The sequence below is a fragment of the Cherax quadricarinatus genome, unplaced genomic scaffold (genome assembly GCF_038502225.1).
Source record: "Cherax quadricarinatus isolate ZL_2023a unplaced genomic scaffold, ASM3850222v1 Contig43, whole genome shotgun sequence".
NCBI classification, from domain to species: Eukaryota; Metazoa; Arthropoda; class Malacostraca; order Decapoda; family Parastacidae; genus Cherax; species Cherax quadricarinatus.
Genome location: NW_027195069.1, coordinates 26281 through 39472, shown reverse-complemented (window position 1 = coordinate 39472; position 13192 = coordinate 26281). Strand labels below are relative to the sequence as shown.

The following is a 13192-nucleotide window of genomic DNA, read 5'->3' as shown; positions in this document are numbered from 1 at the left end:
CTGTCGCTTGATCTTCAGATAGTTCCTGACTATGGAACTGAACTTCTCCAGGCCGAGGGACTGACAACCTCAAATTCTACGACTACAAGGGTGATGGACTGATTACATCGTCTTCACATCTCTACTGTTCCTGCCTATTTTCTGTATTCGACTGAAGAAGCCTACTGTGTAGGCGAAACGTTTCGGAATAAAGTTGTCTAACTGTTGCATATGTGTCTTACCTAACAACAGGATCACATTATACTGCATATGTGTTTATATTTCCATTGTGTCGGTATTTTATACCATTTATTTCCAGAAACATTATTTATATTGGAAAAAATTATATTACTGAAGGAAGTACAGAACAATACTTGATTCGTAGTATCCATTTCATGTATGTGTTAAGTTTCACTTTGTCAACCCAAAGAACATAATTCTTTCAAAATCCTTCCTTAACTGCCCCACTAGAATGAATGGAGAGAGAGAAAGAGAGAGAGAGAGAGAGAGAGAGAGAGAGAGAGAGAGAGAGAGAGAGAGAGAGAGAGAGAGAGAGAGAGAGAGAGAGAGAGAGAGAGAGAGAAAGAAATGTAGGTAACATCTACTAGCTTGTAAATTAAGTTAGGAATCCTTACTCTGACATTGTTAAACCCTGTATAAAAAGAGAGAGAGCAAGTGAACAGCAGTATTTATACGGTGCTAACATTACCGACAGGAGGGGAAGTTAGTTCTGCGAGGTTCTCCGGGCTTAGCTTCGCCGTGGTACCTGAGGGACCCTATGGTACTCCTACGCCTGATACAGACTCTCTCGCCCTCAACTTCTCTACCAGCGCCCCGCACGGCCTCCTCCTCTGGCGCGGACAGGTAAGCTCCACCAGCGCCCCGCACGGCCTCCTCCTTCTCCTCCTCTGGTGGGGACAGGTAAGCTCTACCAGCGCCCCGCACGGCCTCCTCCTCCTCCTCCTCCTCTGGTGGGGACAGGTAAGCTCTACAAGCGCCCTGCACGGCCTCCTCCTCTGGTGGGGACAGGTAAGATCTACCAGCGCCCCGCACGGCCTCCTCCTCCTCTGGTGGGGACAGATAAGCTCTACCAGCGCCCCGCACGGCCTCCTCCTCTGGTGGGGACAGGTAAGCTCTACCAGGGCCCCGCACGGCCTCCTCCTCCTCTGGTGGGGGCAGGTAAGCTCTACCAGCGCCACGCACGGCCTCCTTTTCTGGTGGGGACAGGTAAGCCCTACCAGCGCCCCGCACGGCCTCCTCCTCCTCTGATGGGGACAGGTAAGCTCTATCAACGCCCCACATGGCCTCCTCCTCCTCTGGTGGGGACAGGTAAGCTCTACCAGCGCCCCGCACGGCCTCCTGTGGTGGGGACAGGTAAGCTCTACCAGCGCTCTGCACGGCCTCCTCCTCCTCTGGTGGGGACAGGTAAACTCTACCAGCGCCCCGTACTGCCTCCTCCTCCTCTGATGGGGACAGGTAAGCTCTACCAGCGCCCCGCACGGTCTCCTCTGGTGGGGACAGGTAAGCTATACCAGCACTCCGCACGGTCTCCAGCTCTGGTGGGGACAGGTAAGCTCTACCAGCGCCCCGCACGGCCTCCTCCTTTGGTGGGGACAGGTAAGCAGCGTATTATATATATTGCAACGTATGAAGTGTCTTGCAGTGTATGAAGTGTCTTGTAGCGTATGAAGTGTATTGCAGCGTATGAAGTGTATTGCAACGTCTGAAGTGTCTTACAGCGTATGAAGTGTATTGCAGCGTATGAAGTGTATTGCAACGTATGAAGTGTCTTACAGCGTATGAAGTGTACTGCAGCGTATGAAGTGTATTGCAACGTATGAAGTGTCTTACAGCGTATGAAGTGTATTGCAGCGTATGAAGTGCATTGCAGCGTATGAAGTGTATTGCAGCATATGTGTTGGGAGGGTTCGTGGAGATGTGATGGTTGGAGTTAAACACACTTGTTGGATGGTAACACTTATATTAGCTGAGTGTGAGAGGGAGAGGCTCAGACTGCCTGTGTTGCCTGCTCGTAGACCTAAGTGCGGAGTGAGTGCACAGCACTCACATGCGGCATCACGTGACGTCACACAAGCTAGTCACTGAGCCTAGCAAGGGCTCAACTATGTAAAACATATGGATGGTACTGTGATAGATAACATATACATATACAGGGGATCAGCAACTATGCTGACACCTCGGTCATGTTACATATGTCGTCTTGACATGCAATACTATGCTATGGGCTGAACAGGCAGGTGGCTCTGGGCTGATTCTATACAATAGCAAGGACATATGTGTATTGCAGCGTATGACGTGTATTGCAGCGTATAAAGTGTATTGCAACGTATGAAGTGTATTACAGTTCGGAGACTTTTTAAGTGATGTTGGATATCTTAGCCATGTTTGAAACACTTATTATATTCGAGCGTTTGTGAGAGGGACGAGAGGGATGAGAGAAATGAGAGGGATGGGAAATCTTATAACATACATTCATTACGTGTAAGTATGGAACATTAAGATGTACACACCGGAAATAAATGATCCTATGAGCGTTGTATTCCGTTCGTTGTGAAACTTCCTGCAACTTTGTGTTGTGTTGTGACATGTGTTACCTGTGTTGTGACGTGTGTTACTGAGTGTTACCTGTGTTGTGACGTGTGTTACTGAGTGTTACCTGTGTTGTGACGTGTGGTACTTAGTGTTACCTGTGTTGTAACGTGTGTTACTGAGTGTTACCTGTGTTGTGACGTGTGTTACTGTATTACCTGTGTTGTGACGTGTGTTACTGAGTGTTACCTGGGTTGTGACGTGTGTTAATGAGTGTTACCTGGGCTGTGACGTGTGTTACTGAATGTTACCTGTGTTGTGACGTGTGTTACTGAGTGTTACCTGGCTGTGACGTGTGTTACTGAGTGTTACCTGGGTTGTGACGTGTGTTACTGAGTGCTACCTGGGTTGTAACGTGTGTTACTGAGTGTTACCTGGGTTGTAACGTGTGTTACTGAGTGTTACCTGTGTTATGACGTGTGTTACTGAGTGTTACCTGAGTTGTGACTTGTGTTACTGAGTGTTACCTGGGTTGTGACGTGTGTTACTTAGTGTCATCTGGGTTGTGACGTGTGTTACTGAGTGTTACCTGTGTTGTGACGTGTGTTACTGAGTGTTACCTGGGTTGTGACGTGTGTTACTGTTACCTGTGTTGTGACGTGTGTTGCTGAGTTTTACCTGGGTTGTGACGTGTGTTACTGAGTGTTACCTTGGTTGTGACGTGTGTTACTGAGTGTTACCTGGGTTGTGACGTGTGTTACTGAGTGTTGCCTGTGTTGTGACGTGTGTTACTGAGTGTTACCTGGGTTGTGACGTGTGTTACTGTTACCTGTGTTGTGACGTGTGTTGCTGAGTGTTACCTGGGTTGTGACGTGTGTTACTGAGTGTTACCTTGGTTGTGACGTGTGTTACTGAGTGTTACCTGGGTTGTGACGTGTGTTACTGAGTGTTGCCTGTGTTGTGACGTGTGTTACTGAGTGTTACCTGGGTTGTGACGTGTGTTACTGTTACCTGTGTTGTGACGTGTGTTGCTGAGTGTTACCTGGGTTGTGACGTGTGTTACTGAGTGTTACCTTGGTTGTGACGTGTGTTACTGAGTGTTACCTTGGTTGTAACGTGTGTTACTGTGTTTCCTGTGTTGTGACGTGTGTTACTGAATGTTACCTGGGTTGTGACGTTTGTTACTGAGTGTTACCTGGGCTGTGACGTGTGTTACTGTGTTACCTGTGTTGTGACGCGTGTTACTGAGTGCTACCTGGGTTGTGACGTGTTACTGAGTGCTACCTGGGTTGTAACGTGTGCTACTGTAACCTGGGTTGTGACGTGTGTTACTGAGTGTTACCTGGGTTGTGACGTGTGTTACTGAGTGCTACCTTGGTTGTGACGTGTGTCACTGAGTGTTACCTTGGTTGTGACGTGTGTTACTGAGTGCTACCTGGGTTGTGACGTGTGTCACTGAGTGTTACCTTGGTTGTGACGTGTGTTACTGAGTGTTACCTGGGTTGTGACGTGTGTTACTGAGTGTTACCTTGGTTGTGACGTGTTACTGAGTGTTACCTGGGCTGTGACGTGTGTTACTGAGTGTTACCTGGGTTGTGACGTGTTACTGAGTGCTACCTGGGTTGTAACGTGTGCTACTGTAACCTGGGTTGTGACGTGTGTTACTGAGTGTTACCTGGGTTGTGACGTGTGTTACTGAGTGCTACCTTGGTTGTGACGTGTGTCACTGAGTGTTACCTTGGTTGTGACGTGTGTTACTGAGTGCTACCTGGGTTGTGACGTGTGTCACTGAGTGTTACCTTGGTTGTGACGTGTGTTACTGAGTGTTACCTGGGTTGTGACGTGTGTTACTGAGTGTTACCTTGGTTGTGACGTGTTACTGAGTGTTACCTGGGCTGTGACGTGTGTTACTGAGTGTTACCTGGGTTGTGACGTGTGTTACCTGTGTTGTGACGTGTGTTACTGAGTGTTACTTGGGTTGTGACGTGTCTTACTGAGTGTTACCTGGGTTGTCACGTGTGTTACTGAGTGTTATTTGTGTTGTGACATGTGTTACTGAGTGCAATACCTGGGTTGTGACGTGTGTTACTGAGTCTTACCTGGGTTGTCACGTGTGTTACTGAGTGTTACCTGTGTTGTGACGTGTATTACTGAGTGCTACCTTGGTTGTGACGTGTGTTACTGAGTCTTACCTGGTTTGTGACGTGTGTTACTGAGTCTTACCTGGGTTGTGACGTGTGTTACTGAGTCTTACCTGGGTTGTGACGTGTGTTACTGGGTCTTACCTGGGTTGTGACGTGTGTTACTGAGTCTTACCTGGTTGTGACGTGTGTTACTGAGTCTTACCTGGGTTGTGACGTGTGTTACTGAGTCTTACCTGGGTTGTGACGTGTGTTACTGAGTTTTACCTGGGTTGTGACGTGTGTTACTGAGTCTTACCTGGTTTGTGACGTGTGTTACTGAGTCTTACCTGGGTTGTGACGTGTGTTACTGAGTCTTACCTGGGTTGTGACGTGTGTTACTGAGTCTTACCTGGGTTGTGACGTGTGTTACTGAGTCTTACCTGGGTTGTGACGTGTGTTACTGAGTCTTACCTGGGTTGTGACGTGTGTTACTGAGTCTTACCTGGGTTGTGACGTGTGTTACTGAGTCTTACCTGGGTTGTGACGTGTGTTACTGAGTCTTACCTGGGTTGTGACGTGTGTTACTGAGTCTTACCTGGGTTGTGACGTGTGTTACTGAGTCTTACCTGGGTTGTGACGTGTGTTACTGAGTCTTACCTGGGTTGTGACATGTGTTACTGAGTCTTACCTGGGTTGTGACGTGTGTTACTGAGTCTTACCTGGGTTGTGACGTGTGTTACTGAGTCTTACCTGGGTTGTGACGTGTGTTACTGAGTCTTACCTGGGTTGTGACGTGTGTTACTGGGTCTTACCTGGGTTGTGACGTGTGTTTATGATAAAACTCTACAAAGAGTGACATGATCTGACAGAGCTCTACACTGAACAGAACATGACTTAATAAAGCTCTACACAGAAAACATTACCTGCTAAAGCTCTACATAGTGACACATGATAAAACTCTACGTAGAATGAAACATAACCAGATAAAGTCATACACAGAGTGAAACATGACTTGGTAAAGCTCTACGCAGAGTGAAACGTGACTAGGTAAAGCTCTACGCAGAGTGACATGTGATTTAATAAGGCTCTACGTAGAGTAAAACATAAAGGTCTACCCAGAGCAAAACTAGACTCGATAAAGTCTGACGCAGAGTGAAAGACGACTCGATAAAACTCTACACAGAGTGAAACGTGGAAAAAGCTCTACACAGAGCGAAACGTTGGTTCCGTTAATGTTTTTTATGTAACATGGTTGTGTCTTTCAAGATAAGTGTTACTGATGACTGGTGGGGCTTCAGGTGGAAGTCCCGGGAACTGACTTTCTAGGTGTGGGCGTGTCAGGTGGGCGCGCCAAGGTGGTGTGGCACCTGGGTGGAGGTGTGCTGGGTCACCTCGCTTCCTCAGGTGAGTCACCTAACGTGAGCACCTATCATGCTCACCTGTTACACTCACCTATAGTATTTACCTATCATACTTACCTATCATATTTACCTATCATACTTACCTATCATACTTACCTATCATACTTACCTATCATACTTACCTATCATATTTACCTATCATATTTACCTATCATACCTATCATACTTACCTATCATATTTACCTATCATATTTACCTATCATACTTACCTATCATACTTACCTATCATATTTACCTATCATACTTACCTATCATACTTACCTATCATATTTACCTATCATATTTACCTATCATACTTACCTATCATACTTACCTATCATACTTACCTATCATATTTACCTATCATACTTACCTATCATACCTATCATACTTACCTATCATACTTACCTATCATACTTACCTATCATACTTGCCTATCATACTTACCTATCATACTTACCTATCATACTTACCTATCATACTTACCTATCATACTTGCCTATCATACTTACCTATCATACTTACCTATCATATTTACCTATCATACTTACCTATCATACTTACCTATCATACTTACCTATCATATTTACCTATCATGCATACCTATCATACTTACCCATCATACTTACCTATCATATTTACCTATCATACTTACCTATCATACTTACCTATCATACTTACCTATCATACTTACCTATCATACTTACCTATCATACTTACCTATCATATTTACCTATCATACTTACCTATCATACTTACCTATCATACTTACCTATCATACTTACCTATCATATTTACCTATCATACTTACCTATCATACTTACCTATCATACTTACCTATCATATTTACCTATCATACTTACCTATCGTACCTATCATACTTACCTATCATATTTACCTATCATACTTACCTATCATACTTACCTATCATACTTACCTATCATACTTGCCTATCATACTTACCTATCATACTTACCTATCATACTTACCTATCATATTTACCTATCATACTTACCTATCATATTTACCTATCATACTTACCTATCATACTTACCTATCATATTTACCTATCATACTTACCTATCATATTTACCTATCATACTTACCTATCATACTTACCTATCATACTTGCCTATCATACTTACCTATCATACTTACCCATCATACTTACCTATCATACTTACCTATCATACTTACCTATCATACTTACCTATCATACTTACCTATCATACTTACCTATCATACTTACCTATCATACTTACCTATCATACTTACCTATCATATTTACCTATCATACTTACCTATCATACTTACCTATCATATTTACCTATCATACTTACCTATCATACTTACCCATCATACTTACCTATCATATTTACCTATCATACTTACCTATCATACTCATCTGTACACTCACCTATCATACCTATTACACTTATTATACCGAACTATCATACTAACCTTCCTGGTATAATAATTATGATAATATTTACACGTGATAATACTCTATTATCACGTAGTTTTGTAATGAGAATATTATATTTAATATTTTGAACAAGAGATAATCGGATAATAAGTGAAATTATCTTCATTAATTATACTGATCATTTATTGATTTATTAAACTGGTTGATATGGTTTAAAAACCTGTTGAATACACGAGGGTCACCAAAACCTGTTGAATACACGAGGGTCACCAAAACCTGTTGAATACACGAGGGTCACCAAAACCTGTTGAATACACGAGGGTCACCAAAACCTGTTGAATACACGAGGGTCACCAAAACCTGTTGAATACACGAGGGTCACCAAAACCTGTTGAATACACAAGGGTCACCAAAACCTGTTGAATACACAAGGGTCATCAAAACCTGTTGAATACACAAGGGTCACCAAAACCTGTTGAATACACGAGGGTCACCAAAACCTGTTGAATACACGAGGGTCACCAAGACCTGTTGAATACACGAGGGCCACCAAAACCTGTTGAATACACAAGGGTCACCAAAACCTGTTGAATACACGAGGGTCACCAAAACCTGTTGAATACACGAGGGTCACCAAAACCTGTTGAATACACGAGGGTCACCAAAACCTGTTGAATACACAAGGGTCACCAAAACCTGTTGAATACACAAGGGTCATCAAAACCTGTTGAATACACAAGGGTCACCAAAACCTGTTGAATACACGAGGGTCACCAAAACCTGTTGAATACACGAGGGTCACCAAGACCTGTTGAATACACGAGGGCCACCAAAACCTGTTGAATACACAAGGGTCACCAAAACCTGTTGAATACACGAGGGTCACCAAAACCTGTTGAATACACGAGGGTCACCAAAACCTGTTGAATACACGAGGGTCACCAAAACCTGTTGAATACACAAGGGTCACCAAAACCTGTTGAATACACGAGGGCCACCAAAACCTGTTGAATACACAAGGGCCACCAAAACCTGTTGAATACACGAGGGTCACCTAAACTGCTGGTCACTACTATTCAGAAGTGCATATAATCACCTCTGGTTGTATATACACTGAGAGATATACACCTTTCCGTGTATACTATACTCCTAATGACTCTTACTTCTTACTGCGTGTATTATTATACTTTAAAACGCTAAACCAGTGTGTAGACTCGATTCTTCTGTTCTATGTCAACAGAGGCGGTGAATGACGGGGCGTGGCACAGCCTGGTGGTGTCGAGGAGTGGCACAGTAGTCACCGTCTTCCTGGACGGTCGCCCTAGCAAGGCTGGCACACCTGGCACCTATACGCAGATCAACGACGCTCAGGCAATCTTCGTGGGTACGCTGTTCTCCCCCCAGCCTCTTTCTGACTTATCATCCATCATGGTGGGTGACTTGTTTACTGTGCACCCGCAGCTCATCCTCTGAACGGCAGCGCAAACAATGGGATTACAGAGGTCCACAGTGAGTCTTTGTCGGACTTCACTGAACATTGTTACATCGCTAGGAAGAAATATTAGTCATATTATATTTTAAAATTGCTTCATATAGTTGTTGTAGGCAGTACAGCATGGGCCAGTAGGCCTTCTGTAGTGTTCTTATGTTCTTATATCTTATTACCACTAAGAAAAAAATTGGTTATAACTGAGTTCCAATAGACAAATAACCCGCACATAGGAGGGGCTTGTGACGACGTTTCTGGCCGACTTGGACCATTTATAAAGTCTCAGTAACACAAAAGAGTGAGGGAGCGAGTGTATATAAGCGAGGGGGACAAAGACGGGACCAAGAGCTTTCCCAGCTCTCTCTCACTTCTAAACTATGTTCATCATGATAGATGCACTGACTGTGCTACCTCAGAAATGTATCCCCACATCCAATAAACTCAGCTTCCTTAACCTCAATGATCCCAGAAGGTATCCCAGCATTCCTTAAGTTTTAGGCCTACGAGTACCTCTTTCCCGCCTCCCAAACACTATGTCCCTGTCTTCACTGTCAATTGCTCTGAGTTTTTTATATATTATTTTCATGTCTCCATTTGCCCTTCTCTCCTACAAGGTTGTTTAATTCATCTCATTTAGTCTCTCTTCATAGCTCATGCCTTTCAACTCTAAAACTAAGCCTCGTTCAATTCTTCTGCACTTTCTTTAGTTTCTTAACATGCCTCTTCAGGTGTGGGTTCTGTACTGGTGCTGCGTCCCCCAAGATAGCATTGACATGTTGTATACAGCGCCTGGAATGACTCTTTGTTGAGGTTCCTGTAGGCCACTTTCAGGTTTGCCAGGCGAGCATTGGCTGAAAAGATTATTCGGTTGATATGAGCCTCTGGTGATATGCTAGGCACTATGCTTACGCCCAGGTCCTTATTTCTGAATGAGGTCTGCAGCCTCTGTTCCCTGAGTCTATACTCAGGGGCTGGGGTTGAGTTCAAGCAACCACTTATCTGACCAACCTTACAGTTTGTCCAGATCTGTTTGCGGTCTTTCCCCGTCCTCATCAGACATACGTCTGACTCGTTTCCATCTGGTATGTTATTCATATAAATCAGAAATAGTACTGGTCGAAATACGGATCCTTGTGGTACCTCGCTTGCTACTCTTCTCCACACATTTCTTTCCCGACAGTTCCTATGCACTTCCTTCTTCTAAGATGGAGGACGTTCCCAGTTATTCCTGCCTGCTTCTCAAGGTTTTGCTCCAGTCTCATGTGGAGTACAGTATAAAATGCCTTCTTGCAGTCTACGAAAATGCAATCCACCTAGTCCTCTCTCTTCTGTCTCACTTCTGTCACTTTGTCATAGACTTGTGAAAGGTTGGTAAGATAAGTTGATCAGGCTCTGATCCACCAGGAGGCCTGGTCACAGACCGGGCCGCGGGGACGTTGACCCCCGGAACTCTCTCCAGGTCTCCATGTAGTCTGCCACTTCCTTGCTAACTATCTTCTCCATTACCTTGCGCGGTGTACATGTTAGTAAAACTAGCCTGTAGTTCAGTGCCTCCTGACTTAAATGTAGGTACTGAATACACTGTCTTCCAGATCTCTAGTGACTGTCCCGTGTTCACTGACTTGTAGACCATAAGCAGTGGTTCAAAGAGTGCTTCTGCTCCCTCCTGTAGAGTCCATGGTGACACCTTGTCAGATCTCACCACCTTGCTGTATCCAGCTCCATCAAAATATTTTTTTTTACCTCTTCCCTTGTGTGTATGGTGTCAAGTACCTTCTGATATACTCGTTTCTATGGGGAAAGCCCATAGAAAGCATTGCACTTTTGCTTCCAATGACTCGAACCTTTAAAATGATTCGTTCAGCACTCCACATACTTCCTTGTCATTTTCTGTGAATTCTTCTCTTTTCTTCTTCAGTCGAATTACCTGTTTTTTTTTTTTTTATTTATTTTTTTTTTTACTGTTTTTTCTCTTCTGATGTGACTGTGAAGAGTAAAGAAGTGCTGGGTCAGAGTTAGTTTTGGTTGCTGTCTTTCTCAAACTGTCGCTCAGTTTCTCTCCTCACACATACACTCTCATTTCTGAATAATCTGTTAACTTCTCTATTCTCTTCTGTCTTTTGTTCCCTATAGTTTTCTATACTCTAATGCTCCTCTTGTTGTCTCTCTGTATTTGGTTGAACTAAGGGCTCTCTTTGTCTTTTCCATTTTCCGTTCTTCATCTTGGTATGACGTTATCCTCTAGCTCCCGGCTCTTCCCAACTATGTACTCTATCATCTCATCCACTGACTTCTCTTTCAGTTCTCTTTCCCACTACACTAAATGAGTGGATCACAACAACCATGATTGTATCACCACAACACAACAATCACGACTGTATCACCACAACATAATCATCATCAGTATATCACCACAATATAACCATCATTCACCTCACTCGCCACATCATTACCACCATTTAGACTCGAATCTTCGTTCGCCAATTGTACTCACCTAACTGAAAACTCTGAAAACAAACTGTGTTTACCCCGTCTTATTTCTCATCTCTGTTACAGGTGGTTTCCCAGGCGATGTGCCTGTATCATATGGCACTGAGGGTCACTTCGAGGGATCTTTTATCGGATGCATGAGGGACCTGATCGTCCACCAAAGCTCCTCACGCGTCAAGTTCTCCTCCCTGCCCCAGGGCCAGGACCTGCAACCCTGTACGTGAGGAGGGTGTATGAGGGACTTGATCGTTTATCAGAGCTTCTTCCAGGACCTGAAGACACCACATGAGTGGAAAAAAAATGACAGTAAACATTTCTGTTCTTCAAAAACGAAACTGAAGATCCTTTGTAATACAAGAAGAGAGATGCACATTCATGAAGTGATTTAAAAAGCAATAGACAGCATTCTTTATAATGTAGAAACTACATATATAATTTATACGTAAATTCTATAAAGATTAAAGACGACTAAGTTATAATTTTGTGTAAAACATTGACAAGGTAATTTAGAATGTTAGTGGATCCCAACAGAATTACCTGCCATAGCAGAAGACAGTAAATGTTTCGAAGAAACTCTACAAATGTATATAATATTCCGAAAGCAACAAATAATGTACAGTGTTGTTTAGAAATTTGATGAAAGAATCTTGAAGTGTGATACACTGAAAAATGACAACGTTTGTAGGATACAAACAAAACTGTATTAGACGATTTTATATTGGAGTGTACGACGGTTAAGAAGGAAGTGTTGCAATGTGTTGTGTGGCGCAGGAAAACACATTTCTACCATGGGCTGTGTACAACATATTTACAGATTGATTTCGAGAGAAACGTCGTGTCTGTCAGGCTCTAATGATTCAATATATGTCTTTCTTATGGTGTTTACGCCGAATCTGTTAACGTAAACACCAATATCAACACTATCACTCCAATAATATAAACAAATCAGCATCTTCAATACTGAGCTGCACAGTGTTTGTTCCAGGCATCATTAAGTGGTTGAAACTTGTCCACATGATCGAAACGTTTGCTTTCCCAGCCATTAAGACATGAACGTTTCTGCATGAGCTCAGCAATCATTATCTTCTGTCTAGGTGAGGGCAAACTAAATTAACACTTTAATGTCAAATTAACCGAGATAACCAAATACGTCAAGTAAATATAACAAGAGTCTGAAGTGTATTATATCTCGGTAACACTGAACACAAACTTTATAAATACACTAACAACAACTTGAAAATTAAACACTCTTAATGACGGCAGGTTGACTATTGCAGGCTGACCACTGCAGGCTGACTATTGCAGGCTGACCACTGCAGGTTGACCACTGCAGGCTGACCACTGCAGGCTGACTATTACAAGCTGACCACTGCAGGCTGACTATTGCAGGCTGACCACTGCAGGCTGACTATTGCAGGCTGACTACTGCAGGCTGACTATTGCAGGCTGACTACTGCAGGCTGACTATTGCAGGCTGACTACTGCAGGCTGACTATTGCAGGCTGACCACTGCAGGTTGACCACTGCAGGCTGACCACTGCAGGCTGACTATTACAAGCTGACTACTGCAGGCTGACTATTGCAGGCTGACCACTGCAGGTTGACCACTGCAGGCTGACCACTGCAGGCTGACTATTACAAGCTGACCACTGCAGGCTGACTATTGCAGGCTGACCACTGCAGGCTGACTATTGCAGGCTGACTACTGCAGGCTGACTATTGCAGGCTGACTACT

The 13192-nt window shown here is 43.8% G+C and overlaps 1 protein-coding gene across 1 annotated transcript in view; it reads left to right on the top strand.

Moving 5' to 3' along the window:
- Positions 1-12950, top strand: part of LOC128705084 (uncharacterized) — a 63265-nt gene extending 50315 nt beyond the window's left edge. Inside the window, exons 8-11 of the mRNA XM_070079915.1 lie at positions 695-843; positions 5951-6056; positions 8719-8862; positions 11524-12950. Of these exons, the coding sequence (XP_069936016.1) occupies positions 695-843; positions 5951-6056; positions 8719-8862; positions 11524-11681 (557 nt within the window). The 3' untranslated portion in view covers positions 11682-12950. The remainder of the gene's footprint in view (positions 1-694; positions 844-5950; positions 6057-8718; positions 8863-11523) is intronic.
- The last annotated feature ends 242 nt before the right edge of the window (positions 12951-13192 follow it).